This window comes from Dermacentor andersoni, chromosome 8 (genome assembly GCF_023375885.2).
Source record: "Dermacentor andersoni chromosome 8, qqDerAnde1_hic_scaffold, whole genome shotgun sequence".
Lineage (NCBI taxonomy): Eukaryota > Metazoa > Arthropoda > Arachnida > Ixodida > Ixodidae > Dermacentor > Dermacentor andersoni.
Genome location: NC_092821.1, coordinates 121,761,988 through 121,789,954, shown reverse-complemented (window position 1 = coordinate 121,789,954; position 27,967 = coordinate 121,761,988). Strand labels below are relative to the sequence as shown.

At 49.7% G+C, this 27,967-nt stretch overlaps 2 protein-coding genes across 3 annotated transcripts in view; one reads left to right on the top strand and one right to left on the bottom strand.

The window, feature by feature from the left end:
• The window catches only part of LOC126529062 (probable ATP-dependent RNA helicase DDX5), a 42,370-nt gene extending 20,535 nt beyond the window's left edge, over positions 1–21,835 (bottom strand). Inside the window, exons 1-8 of the mRNA XM_050176662.3 lie at positions 21,474–21,835; positions 17,047–17,203; positions 16,164–16,274; positions 14,285–14,381; positions 12,159–12,292; positions 2,677–2,742; positions 1,843–1,984; positions 558–805 (exon numbers count right to left, since the gene is read on the bottom strand). Of these exons, the coding sequence (XP_050032619.1) occupies positions 558–805; positions 1,843–1,984; positions 2,677–2,742; positions 12,159–12,292; positions 14,285–14,381; positions 16,164–16,274; positions 17,047–17,203; positions 21,474–21,496 (978 nt within the window). The 5' untranslated portion in view covers positions 21,497–21,835. The remainder of the gene's footprint in view (positions 1–557; positions 806–1,842; positions 1,985–2,676; positions 2,743–12,158; positions 12,293–14,284; positions 14,382–16,163; positions 16,275–17,046; positions 17,204–21,473) is intronic.
• Positions 21,836–22,111: 276 nt separating this feature from the next.
• Positions 22,112–27,967, top strand: part of LOC126529061 (uncharacterized) — a 49,874-nt gene continuing 44,018 nt past the window's right edge. For both annotated transcript variants that reach the window (XM_050176661.3, XM_050176660.3), the window contains exons 1-2: positions 22,112–22,273; positions 22,773–22,997. In XM_050176661.3, coding sequence (XP_050032618.1) covers positions 22,782–22,997 — 216 coding nt within the window. In that variant the 5' untranslated portion in view covers positions 22,112–22,273; positions 22,773–22,781. The remainder of the gene's footprint in view (positions 22,274–22,772; positions 22,998–27,967) is intronic.

Here is a 27,967-nt window from a genome sequence, read left to right as displayed (position 1 = left end):
ACGATGTCCACGCAAAGTGCACTGTCGTCGATCGACTCCTTAATTGATTTTATGCATGCTAAAGGATTGCCGCCAGTGTTCGCGCAGCAGCTGGAATCCATGCACACCGCGGTTGTGAAGCTGAAGCTGCCGCAAAAGCAAGTGCAGATTTCGGACTATTTCAGCGCGCCTAATCCTTGACACGGTCATTGGCGCTAGAAATAAAGTTTGTTTTTCACGGCCTACTGTATACATCATCTATTCTTTAGAGCAAGTAGCGAATTCGAGTTCAGAGCTGCAAAGGTAAAGAGCGCAAACGCGTTTAAATTTTTTTTTTTTTTTTGGTAAATGCAGTCCAGATATAGCGATCATCGGTTATAACGATCATATTTTCAGTCTTTCTCGATATCGTTATAAGTGGACTGCACTGTATTGAGCAAAAAAAATCGACCCTCGAAGGGTTAATCACAGTTTCGCCGCATGGTGCAACCCTCTCTGTTTATTCAACTGACAAACTTTTTGATGCGGGCTCAGGCTCCACGTTTTGAACATTACAACGCTGCTCCCTTTCAGCTCACCTGGATGTAGTCCTTGAGGAAGTCCTCGGCCAGGGAGCGAACCTCCTTGGGCCAGGTGGCACTCCACATTAGCGTCTGGCAGTCCGGACGGATCTGTTCCACAATCTTGCGGATCTGCGGCTCAAATCCCATGTCCAGCATGCGGTCGGCTTCGTCCAGCACTAGGTAAGTGCAGCGACGAAGGTTCACCTTGCCCGCCTCCAGGAAGTCGATCAGGCGGCCCGGTGTGGCAATGCAGATCTCGACACCTGAAAGTGGCATGCGGCACTCTAGAAGCTGCAAGGGACCGACAGCTGCACTTTGCAGAAAGACTATACAGGGCCCCTTCCGATTGTCAGTCCCTGATATGAGTCCCCCACGGACGGAAGCACCACCCGAGGCGGTGCTTCCAGCCAATGGGTGTTGCATACTGCAACACCTCGAGCAGTCCTGGACAGGCCGGGATGACAAGTTGAAGGGGCCCAAGAGCGTTACTTGCTCTTGAACCTACAGAAGTAGTATAGCTATTGCGGAAAAGATTCAAGGATATTTAAGGAGATTCAGGGACCTTGCAACAGTGTTTTAGAACAGCATTTACAACCAAACATGAATGCATTGCGTACGTAAAGGCACTGTCCTCACCGCGGATGCTCCAGACGCTATTGGGTTCCCACAGTTTTTGTACACTATGTTGACATATGTTACATGACGAGCTTGGCACATGTCACGTTTACTTATGCTATAAAAAAGCGTTGTCTAACATGGCGGCACTAATGGCTTCCGCTTCAGCATGAATTCTCGTGATGGCTACGCTCTTACAATCACGATCACCAGTTACTGTTGAAATGAACTTTGGTTTCCTCTAAACTTATCTTAAATGTTAGCTATGAGCACACAGTGCATTCACTTTCCAAGATTCCAGTGCCCATAGGTCTAACAAGACGCCCTGGCATAGAAACGGCAGGATGGCCACTAATGGATTGACTTGGAGACGTTTTACACGAGACGTTAGACAGTGCCAAATACTCTGACGTCTTCCTTATGTTTGCGTTCCCGTACTCTGGAAGAGACGTGCACTGTAACGTCTGGCAAAGGTGCTTGCGTTTAATGTAGGCAAGGCAACAAATGCTTTCCTAAAGCTGTCTAATTTTCGAAGATTAAGAGCACCAAGGTGCTTGACCGCTCTAAAGAGAGTCTAGACTTGCTAGATTCAGGAACACACTAAGTGGCAACATCCCTGTCACCCAGCCTTGGAACATGTGTCCCAGACACGCTCGTCGTCAAACAAAATGCGGCAGCTCCTCACCACGCTCCAAGTCCCGCAACTGCGCTCCCTTGGGGGCCCCGCCAAAGACGCACGTGTTGCGGATCCGGGACGCCTTGCCGAAGTCCGACGCCACCTGCTGGATCTGTTGGGCCAGCTCGCGTGTTGGTGCCAGCACTAGAGCCTGCACAGCAGATGAATCTCAAGATTAGACTTGCATGTTTCCAAGCTAAGCTAAATGAGAGCCAGCTAAAGCATGCGTCTATTCTACATCATTCTGATGTGCGCTCAAATTGAGCTTCACGTGAACATGAAATAAGTAAAAGAAGTGGCTGTGTAGCCATTCAGGCGTAATATAGGAATGCTGGCTGGCTTCGGCTTGGCATTTGCCGACGGTCGCACCATAACCACAGATTTCTCTCAACAGCTCGACAAGCTTTCCTCTGCTCAGTTCCATCTCTCATTCTCACATAGCCTGGCTTCCTACAAAAGCTATTAGAGGGTGCTCTGGCGCTGCCATCATCAGAGACACCATCAGAATGATGGGCAGCAGCGCGACTTTCGTTTTATCTTTGTGCACGTGTCTTCAGATGCTCTCATCAAATTATTTATTGCGTTTGATCTTTCTAGATTACAAAGCACTTGTGCACTGCTAAACGCGCAAGCTGTAGTGGCGCTGCCGTCTGCACCTCGGCTTCTGCCCAAAGAGAAAGGCTGACGACATGAGTGCGTGCTCGGGCTGAGGCCGACACGTCCATCCTCGCTGTCTGCAGATGGCTCACGCAATAGCAGCGACAGTGCGATGGCACTGCTGCTGTTGGCAATTGCGAAACACGAGTGGTCATCTCATACGGTGGAAACTCCAAAACAACTCACCACTGGTCCGTCTCCCCGCTGGAGGTAGGGCTGGTGAGTGATGTGAACTATTGCTGGCAAGATGTACTGCATAAAGAAAAAAAAGAGCGTATGAAATGTTTTGTTTCCTAAAATTGCAGCAAAGCAATCCAGTACAAGAAAGCGAATGGGAAATCCAACACCGACAGCAAGAATGACGATTTGCAGCAAAAGCATTTCTTATTACCGACACAAGAATTCGGTGTCCCACTTTTCTCCTTTTCTAGGTAGTTTACGACCCCACAGTTACGGCACGAAGTTTCAATTCCTCAAGAGCACCACAAACTATTTCAGCACCTTTTGCACGACCCGTCTGGAACCCACGTCAGGCGCAGCACGGCTTTGGACATGAAAAAGGAGACTTGTCACGTCACCGATGTGGGGGTTGCACTCTGCGTGCGGCTAGGGCTGAAGGCGAGCTCCGGATCTACCCCCACGCAGTCGCTTTGTGGTACGCTCCAACCCATAGCGCGGGAATCGCGGCTATGTCGGGTTCAAACGAATAAGGCAACTAGCGGTGTCCACTGTAATTTATTGCTACCATTTATTGCTACCAGCAATAAAGAACACACGCAGAGGGACGTCCTCTCTATAATAGCAATAAATAGGCTTGCCTCGTTGCCTGGGTGGGTCAGGCAAACGAGGTCACTCGCAGGTTGCGGCAGGTGATCTTACCCTGGTGGCGCAGGTGTCCAAGAGAGAGAGTCTCCCCCGGTGGCACGTTTTTATGCCTTTTTACCTTTTGCGAGGGGAGGTACTCCTTGCCCGCCGGATATGTTTCCTTTCCTGCAAGCCGAGTGGGGGGAGGGGGGTACGCGCGTCACGAGAGCGACGGACAGAGGGAGGGCGTGTAGTGCCTCTCTCCCTTGTCTACGCCGGCTCAAAGCGTTTGCCACGTGGGAACAGGACGTCGCGAGTACGCAGGAGGAAATGGGAGCGGGTGCTCCCCACATCCTCCTCCGCTTAAGAAGGCCCTCGGACGCAAAACACTTGAGACGCTAGTTTATTTGTCAAGAATGGCCCAGATGCCCGTCTCCACTGCCATTTCAGTCTCCTGGGGCTCCTCCGTCACGTCCAGGGTTGTGGCCGCCGCCTCTGATGCTGCCTGCCCGCCGTCGTTTTCAGCCACCGCCGCAGCATCCTCGTTCGTTCTGGCAGTCGTCTTCGCAGCTTGCTGATCTGCCCTCCAAGCAGCGGTGCCTGGGTGGCCGGTCGCCACGTGGAGCAGCCACTCCGCGAACTCGGTCTCCGGGGCCGCTCAGGCCAGCATGGCCTAAACCACTCCACTGGGTGGCCGTTGCTGTGGCGATGGCGTTCTTTGTCTCTTCATCCGGAGTCGGTGCAGGGCCCCTCGGTCGTGGCTCTTGTGTATTCGCACCGCGCCACATCTGCACAGTCTTGTACCCGCCGGCAGGGGCAGGCAGGCGCCCTCCGCCCTCTCGTCGGCATCTTGTATTGTCCGGCCATGGAAGAGCCGGAACAGCCGTTCCGGAGGCGTTCCGATCCGGGCCCTCTCCTGCCGGCGCCAGGGTCGGTCTGATACATATACGGCCGGTGGATCGACGCCATCCTGATAAGTCCAGGTAGCCACGTCCCGGGTGCTGCGGCCTGGTTGCTTAGGTTTCTTAGCACCAGGTTCCCTTGGTGACCCTGACTGGGCCTCGGATGGAGAGGTCAGGCGGCGAGGTGAGGGGTCCACGGGGAAATGGTGGCGTTGTCCCTCATAGGCTGGCTCTGAGGGTGTCCAGGGTGAGGCCTGGCGATGCTCCTGGTGGGTCGAGGGCCCTCGAGGGGACACCTCAAATGGGGGGTGTCCCACCGGCGAGACAACTCGGCGGCGCTTACAGTGGGCGTCATGGTCCATCTGCGTGGTGGAAGTCAACACAGATAAGGTTAACACTCGCATTGCGCGCAACGCCTTGTACTCCGCCGGAAACTTCAAACGGGGCTGGCAGTGCCGGAGGGTCTCCTCCTGCTACGCAAGTTGTAACGCGGTGGCGGGCTCGTCGTTCGGTTCTGGCTGCTCTCTCTCACCGACCGTGGTTGAGGAAGGGTCTGGTTTTCATCCCATTGCTCAAGCGACACGTAGCGTTTCAGGTCGCATACATGTACCGGACCGCCGATCGGCTTTCCTTTCATGTTCTCGAGCCGGTAAACGAGCGAGGAAACCTTCTCTCGCACTTGATAAGGCCCGGTCCACTTCGGTGCCAGCGAGGCAGTGAACTGTTTGCTAGAATCGCTGAGAACGTGCTGGCGTCGAAGCACCAGATCGGCCACTTCGTAGCGGACGTTCCGATGCGAGCGGTCGTACTGCGCCTTCTGTTGAGCCCTAGCAGTGCAAAGATTACAGTGTACTTTCTGTAAAGCTTCCGTCATCTTCGAACATAGGTGCGTCGCGTATTCAGCTTGTGCTGCCGGCACGACCAATATTACGCTGCGATCCGCGAGAACTCTATCCATTAGATTCGGCAGCTCTCTCCCCAGGTTGAGAAGAAGGCGCATACCCAGTCAAGCGGTTCAGTCGATCGCAATGCAAACCCAACCTCTCGGAAGGTAGGTATCCCAAGTCCTTATGTCTTTCAGAGACCGCAACAAGCATGTGCTTAATGTTGCGATTGACCCGTTCAGTGGGGTTCGACTGAGCATGGCAAGTTGTTTTTTTTTTGTGCTTAAGGGGAGACGCGGGGAGATCAACTATGGAAAAACGACCCCAAAATCACTTTTTAGAAAGTTGCAGATTTCGAATCTTTGACCCCTTTTCTATAAGTTTTCCAAGTATTTTCGCTGAGAACGGCTGCTAAGTACCATAAATAAATATATACATCAGGCAATACAGCGAAAATTTTGTGAAAATCGGTGGAAAAGTCGCTGTTTTCGAGCGCCCCTAGCTCCGGAACGGCAGTACGCGGCGCGCCCATGCTGGTACCGTTGAAAAGCGCGCCTCTTCGCCTTTTGACGCCCCTCTTTCATTTCCTGATAGAGAGAAGAGCAAGCATAAAAACATAAAAAGTCTGAAGGTCGCGGAGCTGCTTGTTACGGCCGCCGATTGGCTTGCTCCGTCACGTGCGTTCTATGAGCCGCCCCATTGGCCGGATCTGGAAGCGAGCTGCTGCGGCGTCTGCTTCTCCCGTTTCTTCGCGCGCTGGCTGCTGCCCCTTTCTTTACGTGTTGGATATTCGAGGTACACCGCCGCTTCATCGCTTTATTCCGATTTGAGTTTTCTATTTCATTTTGTGGTTTCGAGCATGACTGGGCGGACGTGGACGACGAAATACGCGACCAAGCACCGCTTCGGCAGCCGCAAGCGCGAGGCGGCGAACATCCGAACGATAAGTAGTCCTAGCAGAGATGTGTCCGCGCGCAAGCTTGCAAGAGAGACTGTCGACGCATTGCCAGGCAGTTCGCAGGCTGTTGCAGCCTTGAGCTCTAGTGGTGATGATACCGAACTAATAACAACCTTTTCCGATGCTTCCGGGCCTGCGACGTCCCGTAAATACTCCGCGACGTACCCCGATTGTGCCGCCGCCGCCACCGAGATGAACGACGAAAGTGCGGTCCAAGCGCGTGCGTCTGCCGGCCGTGAAGACGAACCGTGCATCAGCAACGGTCGCACCATACAGTCGCATCTTGAGTCACAATTCATCTTGTCGGAGGTGTTGAATATGACCGCCGCCACTGTCCGCGTGTCACTTGGTTCTGTGCCGGCAACTGAACGGAAGATAGGGTTTACGGCGGGAGGAGCATGCTCGGTGGCGACGGACTCAAGCGAGTCGAGCGGCTGAGAAAGATGCTTTGAGCAAGAAGGCACAAAAAGCACATGAAAGCAAGCATAAAACATCCAAGAAGCCAAGAGATCAACCTGACACCTGCACCTACAAGGCCGGTGGTTTCTACTCGAATAAACATGGCCCAAAACTTCGAACACCTTTAAAACTTTTTTCTACCACCAAGGTCAACTTGCAAAGCTAATATCTCAGCCACTGTTATGAATATTTTTACACCGTTTGTTTTGTTACACTCATTGTGCACTACTGCACACAGTGACATGTTTTGTTTTCAGAATAGTTGCTTCAATAATTTGTTATCTTTTGTTTTCACAGTCGAGATTTTCATGCAACTGAAGTAGCTACCAAAGAATGAGAATACAAAAAAAATCTGTTAGGCTAAAAAAATTACAGGAATGTCACTGTGTGGAGGATACATATAGGAGTGCTATCAATGTTTGCTTGAACTCCTAGCATCAATATACAGGTGTGCAGGCATTTTGCAAAAATGAAAGCAGAAAAATTTTGTAAACAAAAAAGTACTTCAGATATTGCAGCCATATTTTCACAGTTTTGTTTATGTGATATTATTAACACCTGTGCAAAATTTCATCAGAATCGGCTGGTAAATAAAAAAGTTAGCTTTGATCTCCATGTCCCCCCTTAATGCCAAGTGCAGCGCACGAGTCGACAAAAACCTTCGCAGTGAAGTAGGACGCATTGTCCATTATCAACTGCTCCGGGAGGCCAAACCTGGTGAAAACCTCGATCAACTTATTCATGATCACTCGTGCCGTCAGTTTTCGCAAGGGGAAAAGTTTGACCCAAACTCCTCACTTGTGTTGTCCTCGGTGGGAATATACCTCAGCAGGATGCCGTCGGAATGAATTGGCGATAAAAGTTCACCAATCCCAGAAAGCGCCTCAGTTTGCCGATATCTTTCGGAAACGGGTACCTCAGTACTACCTCGAGTTTATCCTCACTTGGCAGGATGCGGCAGTTGTGCAGCGTGAATCCCAACAGCGCTATTCTGCTCGCAGCTATCTGAGCTTTGTTCGGGTTCAGCGTGATACCTTCCGACCTTAGCCTGTCTAGGACGCCTCTCAAGTGGCGCAAGTGCTCCTCGAATGTTTTCGAATAAACCACTATGTCGTCCAGATATGCGAGAGCCTGTTGCCACTTCGTGTCTCCTAGCACTCAGTCCATCAACCTCTGATAAGTAGCAGGAGCTCCGACCAAACCAGAAGACATTCTCTTAAACTGAAAGAGCCCCCGGTGACAAGTGAAAGCCATTTTCTCTTTGTCATGCTTGTCCATTTCGACCTGAAAGTATCCACGACTAGCATCGAGCGTCTTAAAGTACTTCGCCCCGCCTAGGTTAGACACTAAAGAGGAAATGGAGGGTAAAGGATAGGCATCCTTCTTCGTAACCTCATTCAGCCGGCAGTAGTCTACACAAAGACGATAAGTATCGTCCTTCTTTGGGACTAGAACTAGTGGGAAGCCCCATGAGCTGCTCGACCTTTCCACAACGCCTGTGTCAATGAGTTCGTCTAAGGCGCTGTCAAGTGTTTTCCGCTTAGTCAAGCTAATCGGCCGAGGATTACATTTCCATGGTGCAGTGTCACCCGTGTCTATCCTGTGCCTAATTAGCGTAGTGCGGCCCGGACAGTCCATGAAAATTTCGTCGTTTTCGTACAACAGCGACGACAGTCATGCCCTTTCCCTCTCCTGCATGTTGTTGACCTCTGACAAAAGCGGGTGCGCTACCCCTCGCAGAACCGTGGCACACTGTTCTGCCACCGTCTCTCTCTCCTCGCCTTCGCTGATTATTGTTCGCTCACTTGGCTGTGGCCAGGTGTGGCCCGCTCGCGCCGCGCCCGGAGACTGGCATGTCTCCGCTGCCACGGGCGCTTTTGTGAAAAGCTTTAAGGCACCCGTTCCGTTCTCTCGGCAACCTCCATTGCCAATGTGTATTACAATGCCCAACTTGACGAGAAAGTCTCGACCCAAAATAACAGGCACTGATAGACCGAGGAGATGTACGGTGCGTTGTTGCCCGACGCGTTTCTCTCAATGGATCACTAACCTAGCTGCACTGCTCGATTGTGCTGTGCCGGAAGCAAGTCGGAAGGTGGTGTCATTATCCCTCAAGTGGATATTGTTTTCGTGGAGATGATGCAACACCTCGTCACCAAATAAAGCACTTGCTCCAGTATCCAATAATGCAGCGAATTTCTTTCTGGCTATCGTTAGCTCGATGAACGGCACCTGCGAGTCCGCCACACCCCCTACACAACAAGCCAAAGGCGCAAGTAACCTGATACCACCGGTTGTGTTCGACATCGCTGCATGGGACCCTAAGGTGGATCTCCGGCGGCCTCGCCCGTTTCCTGAGCCACGTGCTCGGCCTCGGCTCGGCGTGCGGCCACAGCCGCGAGCGATGTGCCCTGGTTGGCCACACTGGTAGCAACGGCCGCCGAAGCATCGTTGGCCTAGGCACCCGTCGCTCCACTCTGGCCCGCCGTAGCTTCCTTGCACTGCATTCGGCGTGTGCCGCTCCTCCGGTCTCGCATTGGCCTCACGTTCCTGTCGCGGCGCGCTGAGTGCGGCATTAGTCGGTGCTGTTCTCAGCGCGTAGGCGTACGGGTCCAAAGCGCGGTCTGATAATTCCCAACTACGCTGGACGTGCTCCTCAGCGAACGATGCCGACGCGTCGAGTCGACTCTAGATGAGTGTGTGATGTGATTGCGCTGCCGTTCCATGTGCAGTGAGGCTTGAGTGACAGCACCGCGGGTGGAGGCGGAAGTAGGCCGCAAAAGTGGGGTGCGCCTGCCGTGCGACGCGCTCAACTTTCTCCACATCGGTGGCGGGAGGGTTCATGAGATGATAAAGTTTCTCCATCACTCAAACATATTCCAGCAGGGACTCCTCCGGATGCTGGATACGAAGCTCCAGCTCTCTCCTCAAACGCCACTCGTAGCTGGCCGGAAAAAATTCCTCGAGGAAGTTTGCGCGGAACCCTTCTACCGTGCGGCATCGGTGTCCGGTCAGATAGAACCATCGAGCCGTCTGGTCAGTCGGTGAAACCGGGATCACGTGTGCGACTAGTTTGGCGTCTGAAAGCCCGGTTGCTTGCTGGTAATACAGCGGATGGCCGAGGTACTCGCTTGCACTTGTGTGATTGTGGTATCCACTGTAGGTAGGCAAGTGGTCGCTCGCTCTGCGACGAGGCCTGCATTGTGCCTTGCAGAGTGCCGGCTAAGCTCTGCATGATTTGCAACGTGTTCTGCAAGACGGAATCTTCAAAAAGCCCCGTAACGAGTTTGAAATTAATTTTACTTCAGACCTCAATATCTTTTGAACTGCTACAGCTATCAAAAATGTAATTACATCTTTGAAGTCAGCACGAGAAATTACCCCAGACAGTGGTGTCTATTAAAGATTCACCCAAAAATAAGAAGAAACATTTTTAGGACCCATGCCCCCCCTTAATACGAGACGTTTCACACAAATTGTGGTGCGAATGTTTAGCTGTACCCTACGTGTCTACAAAATTTGTCTGAACCGTTTCAGGGGCCCTTTAATGCGGGTGAATGCAGTATGTTACGCACTGCATCCTCTTTCTGCCATCACCTGCACATAGCAGCTACGGCATTCGGAGCCATGCTACTCCACTATTAAGGTTACAACCATAGAGTTTCTTACAATACACTATAGGGAACTCTGGCGCGGCAATCGGTCAGCCACTATGGGTACTGACAGGGAACAACATGGATTTGTCTGATCTTCATGCTTGTGGATTCAGACGTTCTTGTGGCTTTGTATATCAGGCTTCATAAGCCTTCATTGTCGCTAATTTCAGAGCAATCTATATTCGTTGAAGTGCAGAATATGCTGCGAACATGCACAATCGCTAATAACTGCAACGACTGAGCTTGTCGAGGTGGCCAAATCAAAATGCGCCTTGCGTGTCAAGGTACTGGCATGCACGCGATAAATTCGTAAGGGCGTTCCATAACGCTTGTCGATGCATGCGTCCGTGGCGTAATGGTTTCATTATCAGGCTTTTGTGCTAGAGGTCCTGCGTTCAAATCCTGCCGTCGCACAATTTTAATAATGTTAATTTAATTATTTATCACACAGTACATTGTCGAAAATCACGATTTTGCAAAGTCACGAAGCAGTTTGACGCCAGAAGAACGAAGTTTAGGCAAATCCATGTACTTCCCATAATTCCCATGCTAGTACAGTCGAACCCGACTATATCGAACCCGTTTACATCGAATTATTCTATATATAGAACAATTTCGAGACACTGTACATTTACAATGAGTATATATAGCAAAAACTATGCTTACATCGAACAAAACTAGCAGTGACTCCCGATATATCGAACGTCAAGCGGAGGAAAAGTGCCCCCAGGAGTTTGCTTTCCCTCGCGGTGGCGAGGAAACCCATCGGCGCAGCTCCATACAACTTTTCTCCCTACCGTGACCACGCTGCCTCGGACGAGTTGTTGACACCCCCCTGAAAAAATGATCCTGGCCCACCCGCAGCGCTTGCTCAGACAGCCAATCGGAGGCTCTTGTGCCCTCGTCGTGTAAGATGGCGAAAGTTCGAGTTGTCTCGCTCCTTTTCTGGCTCATTGTAGGCGCACCGCGTGGGCCTTCTCCCAAAGTGTTGCCGTGATGAAGTGGCAGAATTCACCTTTCGTCGTGAAGCTCGAAATCGTAAATTGGCTCGAATGCGGTGAGAAGTGGGATGTCCCCGCAGCGTGAAAGATTCCGAGGAGCACTCTCAGCACGATCTTGAAGAATTAAGGCGGAGATTAGGGCTAAATGGCTAAACTCGCGACCTGGTGACCGTGGCGCCCGACGCGTACGCACAGCCGTGTACGAGTGGGTGGTTCATCCGAAATTGCTTCAGCCGTGGCGGCTTCAGCGTGCTCGGTGATGACTAAATTCTGATGAATGCGACGCAGTCTTTGCCGGTGTTGCTGAAGTTTGGAGCAAGCTGTCAGAATTTCCGGAAGCTGTTGACGAACGAATCAACGGTGGACAAGTTTGTGTGTGCAAATGATGGTGTCGCAACCACGGGAGAGTACGCAAACAAACAAACACTATATTGCCGACATCGTACCGAGCACAAGTGAAAGTGGGCACAATGAGGAAAGCAACGACGGTCCTTTGCCCACATCCTCTGAAGCGATTGGTGCGCTTGCACTAGTCCGGTGCTGTGCAAATGCGGAAGGTTGTGGCCTCAGCTGCTCTGACTCCTTGGGCAATGCGGAGAAGGGCGTGTGTCGTAGGCAGCGAAATTGCCCAAGCAGAAAGAAATACAGGACTATTTCATGCGTAACTAAGCTAGTTTCATCAATAAAGCAATTTTATAAATGGTATGTGCTTTTATGACACCCAATTATTTAGCAGGCTTATATTGAATTATGCTCTATATTGAACTGATAGGCATTTTTTTGCGAGTTCGATATAGCCGGGTTCGTCTGTACAACGGATCCCATTACAGCTCCCGTAGACACTATAGAGTTCACTCTGGTAATTATTGTATGAAGCTCTATGGCTACAACCCCACGGCCACAGTTACGCTTAACTAATGCAGCTCGTTTACTTGACACCACGCAGCTTTGAGCTTGTTACCGACACGGAGTTCAACTTTTGCCTGAAAAGGAAACCCGCTTACGGCCAGGGTCTTTCCCGAGCCTGTCTGTGCAATGCCGACCATATCACGGCCGCTCAGCGCAATGGGCCACCCCTGGGACTGGATGGCCGTCGGGGTCTTGTAGTTCTGGGCCTCGATCATCCGCATGCAGTAGTCTGCAAAAAGGATCGAGACAGCTGAAGATCATGGCACAAACGAGATTGCACTTTCTACTAGCATGCTAGACAAGACCGTTGCAAAAAAGGCAATAAAAAAATTATAATAGAACGATGTGCTAGCAGTGTTTTCTGATTAACAGGGAAACCTGCGTCTGAAAACATTTTTTTTTAAAATTCTAGATCGATTTTGATGAAACTTGCCGAATTTACGTGTTTCAATGTGCTAGTTTTAAACATACATCTAGTTTTCTTGCAGAGCAAATACCTTCCAGAAATTGAAGAGATCCAGCTTCATTGCACAATTTGCTTGGAGGTGAGCAATCCACCCAACTATAGAGGGCAAAATAAATATTGACTACAATAATGATGCAGAACTAACAAAGAGTGCAAATTAGCAAGTATAGTGTTCTAACCCAATTTTATATCAAATGAGAACTTTGCAAACTTCAGTGAGAGAAATCTAACTGCTAAAATGTGTAGATATTGAAAAAGTTTTCTAATAAACAACATTATTTCCTAAATTTGCACTCTACATAGTTTTGCCTTTCTGGAAAAAAAAAAGAATTACATGATAGCACAAGTAGAAACAGAGATAATGCACCTCCAATACATGATCAAAATTGTGGTTTTTGAGAAGAAAAAGAAGCTTTATTAAAGAATAGTCCGGCAGTTCTTGCTGTAGTGGCCTCAGGTGACGGCTCGAAGTCCTTGGACTCGAGCGGCATCTTCCGCTTGCCGGACGGCCCAGTGCTGGTCTGCCAGCTCTGGGCCGTCACATTTCACAACAGATACATTGAAAGTTTGAAAAAAAGAAAAAAAGAAAGAAACGGCACCAAAAGCCATCAGTAGGCACTAGGTATAATTCATGGCAGTTTGCCCATTGCCAGTCAGCAACATAGCATGCACGGTGAGTACATTCACTTCAGAAGGATTACACGTTTTCGGGCCGTTAATTCCCGGCGAGCTCCACCTCGGCGCAACTTCACCGCAGATCTCGCATACCACAGTCAGTTTGGTAGCAAGACCGTAATCCTGAACGCTCCGCACCAGATACGCAGAACTGCCACAAGTATTGCACGAGAAAATGCCGAGGATATTGTCCCCCATTAATTGGAAGGAGTTTTCAAACAGCAGTCATCGTCCAATTAAATACTGAAATTTCGCACATAAAAGAAAATTAAATTATGGGGTTTTACGTGCCAAAACCACTTTCTGATTATGAGGCACGCCGTAGTGGGGGACTCCGGAAATTTCGACCACCTGGGGTTCTTTAACGTGCACCTAAATCTAAGTACACGGGTGTTTTCGCATTTCGCCCCCATCGAAATGCGGCCGCCGTGGCCGGGATTCGCACATAGCAGGCAACACTACAAAGACTGGTGGCGACGTCCCCGACTGCTTATGTTTGCGACCAGAAAGTAGTGAGATGTAGGTGTGCGCCACGTCTTATTTGTTGACGTCGCAAAATATGCTCCACTTGCTACATGGGAGGTGTCACAGATGTGAACCTACTTACCACCGAATGAGTGCATCACACACGCTCGCGACCAAAGCGTGGTGTCACACACTAGAAGCATGTATAACACTAGATGCAACCTCACGTCCGGAAGTTCCTTTTTTTTCTTTTTTCTTTATTATAACACAAAATATACAAATAGAATGTTTTGTCAGCCCGCCAAAACAATGATGCTTTCGAGCGGGATTGCGCAGTGCATTAGCATGAATGACGCAGTCTTGTGTGTCATGATGAAGCAGCATATGAAGCATAGTTACACTGAAGAAAGCTGTTGAAGACCAAACAGCAACTACGCTGCAAAATGCCCGTAATGAGACTTTCACGAATGCACCACTAGTGTACTTTCCGCAGAACTGCCTGCTATGCATTAACTGAAGCATAAACAATTAATATCAATGAGCTTAGCCATTGTCAAGTCAAGGTAAGCAACCACTGCTCAACTAACGGTGCACACGATTACTGCGTTTCCTCACCTGGAAAGCAACCCTCTTGGAAGGTGAGGATGGGTCGCGGAGGGTCACGGCCCCGCAGGGTCATCTCGTATTGCCGCCGGTGTTGTTCAATCTCGTCCTGCGAGGGACAGAAAGAAGCGAATGTCACTGACAAACAGCCAACTGCATTGTACTCAACATGGCTGCTATAAGGTTAGCACGAAACTCTGCACTTTGCAATGGCTACTAGACGACATGGAGGCGAGGTTCAATGTTTCTTGGAACAGCTTCTCGCCACAGAAATGTTTATGCACAAGCGTAACTGGATAGCACGCGAAATCGGTGGTGTCTGTCTGAAGCCGCGAAGCAAGCGAACGAGGAAGGTGCCTGGAGGTGAAGAGAATCGCACGCTGCGGAAAGTTTGAAGGAGTGCGCTGAGCGCGCGACCAAGAAACGCCACCTCAAGGAATGTGTGGGCAACGTTGAGCGATGCGAGGACGGAGAAACGGGGCGAAGCGTCGCGGAGGAGGGAGGTAGGCAGAGGCACGCTGGGTTGACCTCCTCTGGCAGTTGGTACATGTTTTCGTCGAGATGCATACGTATCGGCTTCGTCTCGTTATAACATCGTCCTCGCGCACCGTGTGTGCGAGTGATGGCGGCTCAATCTCGCATGTGCAAGGGTAGGAAGCGTGCCATATTCAGTCGCGCCCATGGCACCTCGGGAGGCGAGGGAGGGAGGACATGATAATTCGGTCGCGTGGGCTTTATTCTGAAAGCAATCTGCTTTGGAGGCACAGTCTAGGTCGGCCGTGCACTGTGCTCTCCCCGCTCAGTTTGCGCTGAATCGATAGAACGAAGGTCACTTCGCTTGCTGCTGCAACCACGATTCCTCATGCCACCGTTTTGACGGCGAGGGTCATAGAGTGTGAAGTGTTAATGTTTGCCTGTGCATGCCGACACCATCCTAGGTAATTTAGGTAGTAAGCAAATGTTTACAACGGGGCGTTCTACTGCAGCGGCTGCTGTGTATGGCACTGCCGTGCGAGCCCTGTCTTGAATACGATCTGCCATGCGGGCAGTGTGGGCGCACTGAAGGCCTATACACTCTTAAGCAAATGCACGCCCTTTGGGTCGTATCTTGCCACACAACCATAACTCATCTGTCTTGCTTGCATTTCCTTTCTTGGAAAACGCTGCGCTCGCTACTTTCCTGTCGAGAATGCTCTGTCGTGCTGATAATGCGCATGCCGTTCCCAACTTGGAAGTACCGGGCTTGCAGCGTTGAAGAAAGGAAATGCAGACGAGACAGATGACAATTATGGTTCTGTGGCAAGATACGACCCAAAGGGTGTAATTTTCTTTAAGAGTGTAGTGTCTAGCGCTACAACACCCATACGCTTGCACGTCACCCATGTTCAAGAAGTGAAACGTCACTAACTTTTTTAGAGGTGTCGTTCAGTGCAATCAAAAGATGCTCAAGAGAACTTGGAAATGTGGGCAAGCTAGCGCTGGTTCGCGATTACAGGCAGCGCTTGCAACGAGCACAAGGAAGAAAACTTACAAAGGACGAGCAGTGCCAGTGTAGAACATTTAAAAATGAAGCAATTTGTACAAGAAATGATGCTCAGAGAACAACATTTTCGAAGTAGGGGAGAAGGTACTGGTTCAGCCCTCATACTAAATGAATTCTCACTTCCTTCTCATCATTTGCTCGGCTGGTAACCCCGAGTCAAAAGATGATGCTGCTGTCTTACACTTGGGAATTGAAAAACGTGCCTCGAGTCAAGGACAGTTCTTGAATACTGGGGCTAAACCATAAACCTCATGAGACAGGCGTCAAAGAAGAGTCTTGCAACACTTGTACCATTGGCACATCCAAAGCTAAACACTGTCACAAGATATCCTGGCCGTCGACACGCACCTCAGAGCGGTTGGCAGTGTTGGGGTGCTCCTGGTAGAAGTTCTTCTGGAAAGGCTGAAGCTGGATTCTTTCCCAGTCTGGCTTGCGCAGGTTTCCGCCAGGCTGCTTGCCCTGGAGGAGCCAGAGAAACAAGCAAATCAGTTTGATTTGTTTGACTAATTTGCCAACTGATTTCATTCATTGACTTAATGAGCAACTCACAAAATGTTTTGATTGGCTCGCCAACTAATTCACCAACCAATTTCCCCCATGTCAGAGAAAGGCTATGAGATGTGCTATAGTGGAAGGCTTTCAACTAATAATATTGAACACCTAAGGTTCCTTAACGTGCACCTAAATCTACAAGTACACGAGCGTTTTTGCACACGAGTGTCTTGCAGAAACGGGATGCCATGGCCACTGAGCTACTGTGACAGGTAAACAGAAAGTCTAATTTCTATGGGACTTCACAAAGTTGTTCGAAGTTTCATGCGTTCACAGGGCCTTGAGGGTAGCCATGTAGGCTTGTTGGTCGGTCGTCTTCCGATTTGTTGCAGCAATGGCATGATGACGTAGACATGGAAGGTACACGAGACAACACGTACGGTATGGCTACGAAAACTGCAAATAAATTTGTCGTGGGAAGTTAGCACCTGTGCAGCATTGTGTCACGTGACTTCCATGTCCTTGCCATTTCACCTGCGCCACAACAAATTAGAGCACAAGGCCTTGAAAGTTGACAAATTTGGCGCATTTGTGGCCGCACAACAATTTTTTTTCCCCTCTGGTAGATTTCGACGTGAGGTACCTGAATGCTAGATCGAGGATTCAGATGTCCGCCCTAGCAGGACAAGCAGAGCTCGCTGTCACTGGGCAAACGGCACGTTGAAGAAAGAGCACTGACCTTGAGACTATTGTTGACGAAGCTGCTGCCGCCGTTGCGGCCGTCCCCGTAGTTGTTTCCTCCCATCATGGGGCGCCCCATGCCACCACCACCACCAGGCTGGGGTCGGCCTCCACCCCTCCATTGCTGCTGACCCCCCTGCTGACCCCCAAAGTCCCTGCAGGAAAGAGAGGAAGGCAGCAGAGCTTCAGTGGAAAGTTTGGCAAATCGCACAAATCATAAAATCCCACTACAGCCAATGTGCATGTGAAGAATAAGAGTTTTTTGTTGCGTTACAACCACACAAGGCAGACGGATAAGAGAGCCAAGGCACTGGGAAAATTAAATTCTTTTTTATTTTGCTTTACTGAAACGTAGAAGTAATGAGGAAATGAAAGTGGACCGAAATACAACTTGCCGCAGGTGGGAGCCAAAACCACATTTTTTGCATTATGTGGTCAGTTCTCCAATAATCTAGCTACAGTGGAGGCTATCCTTCCCACCAATTTCTTGGGTATGTGTATGTGTACGTGATCCGACCCTGGGAATGTATAGCCAGTGGCGCTCATGGCTGCGGCGCTAGATGAGTGTCCTTTCAACCACAGGCATTACATAGCATACGTGAATGACCAGGTTATTTACAATTTACAGCCCTGAAGCGGAATTGCGAGTTCAGCTATTTGGTGAACCAGCAATTCTCGAGGCACTGGTTTAGCCGAGCAAGTATTAACGTATATGGGGTCTTGAGCCGTCTGGGACAACAAATCGAAAAAACCTAATGTTGCTCATTCTATGTGCGTGTATCATTAACCAGTTCGTGCCTCTTTTTTCCTTATGAAATGCTTTTTTAGCTATTTCTGTTCACTTTGCGGCTGCTTTTGTGCCGAATAGGTAACTTGGGCCACTGAGTATGAGCCCATTCTGCCAATGCGCCATAATGGGTAGGACAATCGTGCACATTGCATTTAGTTTCATGGACTCTGATTAACCACTTTACAAAAGCTGCGCTTGACAGATTCCAACATGCGTGTTGCATCAGAATAATTTTCACATGCGTCATACCTCTCTGTGCCCCATATGCCCCTGGCATCAACATTATTCCCTCGACAAGCATCGTACATTGCATTTGTCCTTGTGATGCAGACAGCTAACAGCTACAGGTGACGAAGATGTGCTCATATTGTCACGTCTCTCAATCTCGCGCGCGATAGGGAGGAAAGCATGGAGGCAGGGCGGGAGGGAAGGAGTTGACAGGCGACTTCTAAGAGGCCGTCTAAAAAGTTCCGAGTCGTCGAAGGGGCAGCGCAGAACCAACAAAAGACCAAGGCGCGAGCCCGTGAGCCAGCCCATCCGCGTCTTCTGTGAGCAAGTGACCCAAGCGCGTGGCAATATTGTCACCAACTGTTGCTACCTCACTAACCCATACAGGCTTTGTATCATTTAAACTACAGCACTGTGTTGGATCTGTGCGTTTCTTTTTTTCTTTCTTCTGAACGGATCTTTACAGTCCTTTCCGGTCAAAATTCCTGCAGGAGTCCATGGTTTTATGAACAACGTCTTGGACAAAGAAGCACGAGAACCAAAACCAATCTTCAACACCCTTGCGCCAGCAGCCTGTAATTACACGGTTATGCTGACTTGGTGATTGATAGTAACCGAACAATTCCTGCAATTTTGTGAATGCCTTCGAGCTGCATCATGCTGAAGTTAGGACCCTGTATAGAATTTTTGGTGCCCGCTAACCGAGGCGTGTTACACACCTGCCCAAAATACAGTGGGAATAATTTGCAGCTGTCCTTCATGCAATGACGACTTCAAATTTGTAAAACTGAACAGTAAGCCAATTGGAATGTATTGAACTTGCAACTAATCATGACAAAAGTACGATTTATGTTCACTGAACTGGCTGGAGCAGCAGAACTTCATGCTACTATGTAAGTGTGTCCATGCATTGCATGCATGTACACGAGTGTACAATTGCAGACAAATAAAACGTGAACAAGGCTAAACAGAATGTTTTAGTTTTTGCTTTCACTACTTTCAAGACAGAGATGAAGCATTTCCTTGGCTTGTACGCATGTTTTGACGCCTGCACCAGAATTGTGGTGCCAAAATCGCGCTCTCTCGTGCTGTTACACGTGAGGCAATGTATGTATGTATGTATGTCCTGCACATCTCAAAATGAATGACATCTTTCGCCTGTGGCAGGGAACAATGTTCCAGTCATTGAGCTGAATTGCAAACAAAGAGGCGCATTTGCCCCCGAAATCAAACGCATAACTCACTGATTAACGAAACATCGCTAATCAACATTTCATAATTCAATACTTTACGGCCCATACTGTAATTTACGTACAGCAGCCAGGCATTACCAAGCCGGTTAGCTTAATCGATTCTCAGGTCACACGGCTTGCATCAGGGCATGCTCTTCAGTCATTTGAACAAGGTGCAACGAAAGAAACATCTAACCCGCCCCCCCAAAAAAAAGAAAAAAGAAAACTTCGCATTAGAAGCAGCGGGAGAAGAACACTACCGTGTGAAAAGCCCCCGGCAAGGCGACGAATTAAAGGGGGGGGGGGGGGGGGCTTCGCTTTCCTCGCTTCCGGGCTTGCGCAATGGCCGCAGCGCGCATGCGCAGACCTCTCCGCCGGCCTGCCGCAGTTGCCTAGCGAGTGATCGCGCCCCGGCGGCGTCCCCAGACAGGCGCAACGGAAAAAACAAAAACATAAAACGCCCCCAAACACCAACACAGCGCACGCGGACAAAGAGGGGGATAGACACGGGAGTCGCCGGAACAAGACACGCGGTTGTGCTTGTACGTATCGATCTCTCCCAGGCACGACAGAGAGGGTTCGCGACGACCTTGATCCCCTCCTTACTGCATGCCCCCCCCCCCCCCCCCCCCCCCGAAAAGAAATACTCGCATCACGCACATTGCCTCGTGATTCATCTAAGCGCCGAAAAGAGGGACTTCTGCATTCCTAATTATAAGCACCGCAACGGGCGCTAGTAGTTACGAGTGCAAACAACGTCGCATCAACAAAACTCAAGCTGCAGACCGGGCCCGCACTGCAGAAAAACGAGTCGTCGATGAAGGCTCCTGAAGATTCGGGAAAGTTCGCTCGACTTCGGCGGGTCACGATACGCAAATCCCAGCCGGTTCGGGCGAAAACATTGACGGAAGACTGATTTTACAAGTTGCGTTAGGTCGCAAGACGTTAGAAATTTTAAGCATGAACGTATAAAGAAATATCAATGGAAGACGAATCGCGATCGGCCTACTTGGAAGCATGGGAACATTTGTCAGGTGCCAACAAAATCGCTTTACTAGTGTTCTTTTTTTTTCCGTGGAATAAAACAGCTATAAAAGGGTGAAATACACGAGTCTTTGGTTAAGACACCTCAACCAGCTTCAGTTTTGCCTACCTGTATTTACTTCACGTCTTGGGCTTTTTTATTTTTACTAACCAATGCCGGATAAAAACAGTGAACGATAGACCGAAACGTTGACCTTAGTCGAGCTTAAGCAACGACAAAATTACCAGACGCGCTCAACGATACAAAATACGCTCATGACTAGCATGGGGCGAAAAACATCCCAAGTTATGAAACGACGCAATGCAAAACGTGGACGAAAGTTCTCAAGAACTAAGCTACAAGCATATGCCAAGCTACGCAACACGATAGAAAAAAAAAAAAAAATTATGACGCTCGTATCCATCACTGCCTTGGAAGGAAAACTTTCCGCAAAGCGCTGTTTATAAGAGCACGACAATACGGTGTGGCAACTGAGGGTGTCCTTCTTACAAAGGAACTTTGAAGAAAGAAAACTGTCGCGACGCTGTTTTTCTCGCGTGAACAGCTGTTGAGACAAAGCGCATCCTTTCTAAGCGCAGGCAGCAGTAAACTAAAAAACGAAACCGACCGGAGGTCCCGGCGAAGCACGTCAATAAAGAAAATAAGTAGCTGGTACACTTGCAATCCAAACACTGCGCTAACAACAAAACGGCATACACGAAAGACACAGCAAGAAAACGGGCTTTTTGCTTTTTTTCCCCAACCTTGCTAACTGCAGCCGGCTTTACGGCAAATGTTACGGTACAGCTGATGGTCGCCTCTTTCCGTCATTTTGTTGTAACGTTCATTCAATAGACGCATCGAATGTTGCACTTCGCGCACGCCGTGTCCACCCACTAGGCATGCGAACGCATCACCCCCGGCACATCTGCCGCAGTTTTGTGCAGGTATTCGCATCGAGGAATGAATTATCGAGCTACCGCAAGCGTTCGGCGCACACCACGGCCGAGGCCTCGCTAGGCAGCAATGGCTTCGGGAAGTGGAAAGGCTTGGCCCCCCCCACCACCTCTGCGGCATCGGCGAGTCGCGGGCTGGGAGCGATAAGAAAACGATAGAAATCGCCGGTGCGAAGTCGCACGGCGTGTACTCACGATCTGGGTCCTCTGTAGGCCATCTTTCACGGCGAGAATATGGACGATTTGCGCGAATCGCCGACGCCAATTAGCCGAGCGCTCGAAACTACTACCTCTACTTTGGCAAGCCGACACGTAGGATGGAGGCGCAGTGTTTCAGTGAAGGCGCTCGAGTTCTCGAGAATAGGTTTTTGCCGAGGTGCAAGTGCCGTGCTCCGAGGGCCGAACGAAACGTTCGACCGAAATGCGGCTACTTGCAGCTCGTTTAAGACGAATTGTCAGCGTGCGTCGCGAACGCAGTCGGTGTTTCTTTGCCGACGCGGAATGTTATCAGACAGCCTGAGCGCACCCGCCCATTCGCGCAAATCAATATTCCTCGCTCTCGCGGGCGGCGCAGCTAGCGCAGCGGAAGCTGGCGCGCAAGAACACGATCCGCCGAATTTTGGCTCAGCCGCAGTTACCGCACGCTTGAGCCTTTGTTTTGTGATTTAAGTCTTTCGTTGACAGGAATCATTGGTAGATACGGCGCTGGAAATCACGCCGCTCATTTATATATTGCAGCGCCTTTGCCAAAATGCGCACAAATGGCGCAATTATTATTTTTTTTGGAAATGTAAGAAACGAGCGCGCACTGTAAAATGCGAAACTGCGGAGAGGGTCAGGTCGACCGTACTGTTTCAGCAAGACGCACTGTACGGTGAACTCGGTCCTTTTTTTTTTCTCTAAAAAAATACCCCTTGGCGGTTTGTGGAAGCCGAAAAATCCGACGAGGAACGCATTAGGGACGCAGATCTTCAGGTCGTGGGAAGCCCGCGAAGGTACGTAGCCCCGTGGCACTTCGTTTTGAGAACAAATCGCGCGGTCCTATCGACGCCGCTAGAGCGCTCGGGGACACGACATCGTGTCCTAACGGCGTTGCCGCTCACACCCGTCGCCGGCTCAGGCTTAGAACGACCGCTCTTTATCTTGCAATAACCGTCGATCCGCGACCTAACAGTGACCGCGGCGGCCGCCCGCGTGCCAGGCACACTCCGAGCCTCGTTAACGGGTTCGTCTTCGCTCCGTAACGTGGCGCCGAAGGCCTTGGGGAAGCGCGCTTTTGAAGAAAAGAAACATGGAGGGAGTCTTGCACGCACCGCGCATACACGAACGCGCAAGGCGGCGGACCACAAGGCGCGCTGGCTCTCTTAACGCGCTCATTTTCTTTTCTTCTCGGGACGTTGATCGCTTTATAGTGCTGACACCGGTGACTCTTTTGCTTTTCTTTTCAATTTTCCTCACCCCCCACCCCCTTGCCTCGTCTTGTTTCAAATCCAGGCTGACGTCATGGCGGACGAGGACTGCCGGCGCGAACCGCCGAGTGAACGACGCGTCGAGACGGACGCCGACTCGGACACCAACATCGACGCCTCGCCGGCCGGCGACGCGGCGCCGGAGACCGACTCGCAGGGTTCCGAAAAGCCCGTGGCGGCCGAGAAGGAGCCCGTGGTCGTCGTCAAAGTGCCGTACAACGAGCACAGTGACGTCAGCGCGAGAACAGAAGTGAGTCTTTTTCACTGGTTTTCCGCGGGGCGCCGAGTTTTTTCTCGAAATGCGGCCGGCCCACGTGAAGTGTGGCGGTGCTTGCGACGGCCTTGTTTATTTCTTTTTTTTTTTACCTTCGCTCACGCCGGCGATGGTTGGCGTCACGTTTGCGACGCTTTTTAGAAGGAGCGTCCTACCACGCACGTATCTCTCGACTTTCTGTTTTCTTATTCTTTTTTCTAATTAGGCAGTTACCTGCAAACATTGGTTAAGTTGGGTTTTAACTTCGCACGTAGGAGCTGGGATGCAACGAAGGCCGTCAGAAACGCGTAGAGAAAAGATGTATCGGTGTTGTCCAGTGCCAGAATTTGGACCCTAGCAACATGGCTCCTGCTACGTTAGCTGTTGCTTGTTTAACTGGAGCCGCAGAAGGGGTGTACTCACCAATATGTGAAGAGAAGTTCCGGAAAAGGGCAATGCTTCACGTGTTCGAAAATTCAGGTTTTCTGCGGATACGATGTGCCCTCAAGAGAGGTTGCAACAACAGCACGCTGGTCCCCTTTAATGTTCATGTTGCATTTTTGCCCCATATATTCCTTGGAACATGCCAGTCATGGTCTGCTATTGTGCAGCAGCTAGTTGGAGGAAGCAGTTTCGAGCTCGGCAGTTGCCAAACTGCTGTTTGCTCATATTAAACATCAAGAGGCGATGAAGGCCAGATGTTAGGAATGGCAATGAAATGGGCTACTGCACGTATTGGCTTTGCGACGACCGTGCTTCCATGCAGCACACTGACAAGGACGGTAACAAGAATAGCTTTCCTAAATACGTTTTGACGAGGTTCCCACCGCGGATGTTCTGCGAATTTGGCACTGTGCTGCCCAGCCCGAGGTTGTGGGTTCGCCTCACTACCGGCCTTGGCAGAATGCAGAAAGATGCTTGTGTGCTGTACCATAGGGTGTATGTTAAAGGCACAATGAAGAGAAATATAGTCTGAGCTGGGTCTGTAAATTGGGCATCTACAAAATCTTGGACCGTATGGAAGGCCTAGCTTCAGATAGTACGCAACCTTCACTCAAAATTTTGTGTTTGAAGCGTGAATGGATGAGTCGCCAAAAGCTTGCAAAAAATAAACTGAAAAGGGTGCCACCATTACTGCTCACTGGAAGTGATGCACGACTTGGAACGTTGGGAACTGAACTTGTTTATAAATAATGAATTTAGTCAAAGTTCACTTTCGTTGCAGCTGGTCTTTTAATCCCGTATCTTGTCTATCCGTCGACGGATGCATTGCAAGCTTAAATAATGCCATCAGAGATTTGCCTAATGCATTGTTGGAGAGCACTACTGCAGGAATGCTTGCTATACACACAGAAGCTACAACAACAGTGGAAGCCTCTATTTCTTTCCTTTTTTTTTCTCTCGTATGTTGAGGGGTGAATGAAGATTCTTGCTGTACATTTCGTGACTACACTTTACAGTTACGAGTGTATAGCCAAAATTTCTGCAGTGGCGTGGTGAGGGGCCCTTTAACATAGTGTCATGCCAATACTTGAAAACGCTAGCTTTCCTTCACTCGTTACACAGATTTGCGCTGTTGGCGTTGCCATCCGCAGCCCCTTTAACCGTTAGTGCTACTGTATCACCAAAGCCATGACCACCTGCATAATGCGGCCAGCCTGGTAGGTAGTAGGTGCCAAGGAGGGCACTCACCCCACCGGTGTGGCATTGTGACCCAGGTTGACCAGAGGGGGTATTCTGTAAGAGTCCACCTAGTGGACTGTCCACTTCGGCTGCTGCTGATTGGATGCAGCTGTACGAGAGAAGAGACGAGCGGCCCTAGCCAATCATCAGCGGCTGAAATGGGCAGTCCACTCGGTGGACTCTTACAGAATACCCCCCTGGTCGCTCAAAAGTGAGGGTGTGGCTGCTTAAGGGTTCATGGGTGAAAGGAGTGAAAACCACTACTGGAAGCAAATAAAGGGGCTTTTGTTCCACCATTTATAATATGAGCTAGCTAGGTGAACGGACACTAATGGAACATGCTGATGGGCGCTAACGGACCTAGGAAGTCTTGACTCACCACAACGGGACATCGAGCGAATATGTTTGCCCCATGCCTAAGTCGTTTATGGGTGCTGTCACGGCAGCAGGCGGCAGCGCAGTCAATGTGAAGGTCAAGGGCAACTCTACTCATGCTGCATGCACTTGAAACACTTGCGACAAACCACTGAAGTAGTGCATCGTCCATGTGGTGGGATGTTGAACTCGGCTAGCAAAGATACCGGGCACCTACCCAGATTCGAAGCTCATGTGAACAAATGCTGCTTTCTTGAGTCGAATGAGCTACTTAAATTTGTGCGAGGTTAGCTAGAATGAGGGAAGCAGTGTACCGACACCTCGACACCATGGTCCACCAGGTTGCGTCCCTCCGCGTCACGTTCAGCTCCAAAAAGTATTAGGCCTAGTCTTAAGCCTAACTACTGGCATCCAAACAACACCCGAAATGGGCACAAAACAGGCAGTCGTGAGGACATTTCAGTTCTCTGAAATGGTCCCAACCCGCTCGTTCTGTGGAGCAGCTGAGCGAACAGCATAGCCCACCGTCCCTGACGTTGTTGGGAGTGCCTGGTGCCAGTCTGCAATACAAGACAGCCTGCAGCGGCACTCAACACATGGCCATGCAGCTCCCAGAGTCAACGAGATAGAAGAAGCTATTTACGGCAAAAGTTTAGACCAATCATGAGGCTTGTGTATTCACTCGCTCCAGGCTTGCCGATGCTCCATGGGCTTGGGGACTTGCCCTCACAGGAGGCAGGCCACGTGGCTCGTTACTGATGAATCTTCCTCCAAAACGCTTGCAGAAAGGCTTAGCATGTTGGAAAGTTCAAGCTTGCCATAGCAACCATTGCCTCACTCTCAAGGAAATGTGCTTCTGACACTAGCGATCAAAATCCATGCTGGGCCTACCCTTCAGATCGAACAAAGGTTGTCGGGCCATGCAGAACTGTCCTCCGATGTTCCAGGAGCTCCACGTTGGGCTGCCTGATGCTGTCTCACACGTGCTCTTGGGACAAAGGAACGACAGCACAGTAGTGGAAACAAACAAAATGGCAGTTACTGTGCTTTCTGTGGGTGCTGAAAAATCGAGGTAGTTTAACTCGCTCTGATGGAAGATCGAGCAAGTATGTCCTCCCCACGCTGGGCACCAACACCCAAGTCGCTTGTGGGTGCTGTTGGAGCTAACAAAAACTTTGAACAGAGGGTTTTCGTTTTACAACGGTTTACTGTGTTTCATTTGACCTTGTCTCGTATTGTTCTGTTCAGTGCGCACATTTTGGGGACACTTCATAATGTTAGTGTAACACATAATGTCTGTGTTCCAGTACTCACCACATAGGGCTATGTAGATAGTGTACTCACCACATAGACAGCTAAGCTTTGGCTCGGGGCCTCCTATCTAAATACATAGGAAAGGAGAGATCTTTCTTCTTGGCAACTACTGCACCCAATTTGACGAGGTTTGTTGCATTTAAAAGAAAACATTATAATCTGGTGGCTGTAGCAAGGGAATTTATTATTTAGCCCATCTATGTTTTATAACAGTTGCCTTAAAATTGCGAAATTTAGAATAATGAAACTATGAAGTTTACAATGCCAGCTTGGCTATGAGAAGCTGTATGAAATTTCTGTGAACTGCATTGAATGATACATCTAAAGCAGGCAAAATTCATGTGTTGCACAGTTCTCTCAAATGTATTACTAATGTGTAAGTAGACCCTTTGAAAAACCCTTCTAAGCGTACTAACAAACCCACGCAAGCTGTAAATGAATATACCAAGTTTGTCAGCTTGGATATGGTTTACAGAACTGTGATATCTGTGTTTGGTCCAAGTTACTGGTTTTGCCATACTTAAAAAAAAATGATCAGCCCCCATGTTAAATTGTTGTTTCCTGCTGTCGCAAGACCTTCTCTCTCAAGTGCAACAAATTTCATTAAAAGTGGTCCAGGTGTTATCTCGGAAAAGCAATTGTGCGTACTAACTGTATGTGAATGATGTCGTAATAGTTGGGCCCGAGCTAAAGGTTCAGGTAATAAGGTGCAGGTAATAATCTCCACAACCCATGTCCCCCCTTAAAGGGACACTAAAGGCAAATATTAAGTCAAGCTAAAGTGGTAGATTAGTCCTCGAGAATCTCTAAGGCGTCAATATTATCGTGAACAGAGCCTTAATTATCAAGAAATTGAGGTAAATGCAGGACATGGCTAGAGACTACCCCGGGGCATTCAAGTACTTGCCCGATGATGAAAGCACTCCTCAATTAAATTGTGTGACTTGTACTCAACCACTCGTTGCACATTACATCCTTGTATTGTAAGACGAAATAAAATGCTACTTGTCTAGTTGCATTTCACTTTTAGAAAAAAGAACTTATTGAAATAACCCTGACAACGACGCGGGCGGTCGAAAGGTTTCGTTTTAGCTCGACTCTGCGCCGGCCACGCTTTCTCGTTTCAGTAGTTATCACCTAGTGCTGCGCTGGTTTTGCTGGCTCGCGGAACTCGCACAAATTTCAAGTATCAGAGAGAGAGAGAGAAACTTTTATTGGCTTGACGATTTACGTGCAGTGGTCGGAGACCCTTTAGTCCAAGGCCCCGCTGGCCTCGGCCGCCCGCTTGACCTGTCTTATGAAGGACTGTTGTCCCGCCAGGTCTGAGCTGGTTAGCTGTGCCTCCCATTGCTCCATTGTGTGGTGTGTTTTATCAAATGGGTGTGATTCACAATCCCAAGTAATGTGATGTAATGTTGGTATGCCTCCGCACCACGGGCAGTCGGGCCTGTAGCGAGTGGGGAACATGGCATTCTGTAATTTAAGGTGGGGGAATACCCCAGTCTGGATTTTGCGCCAGCTGGCGGCGTCCTCTCCACTGAGTTGTGGGTGAGGGGGAGGGTATTTTTTCCATGTTGCACGCTGATGAGCGAGAA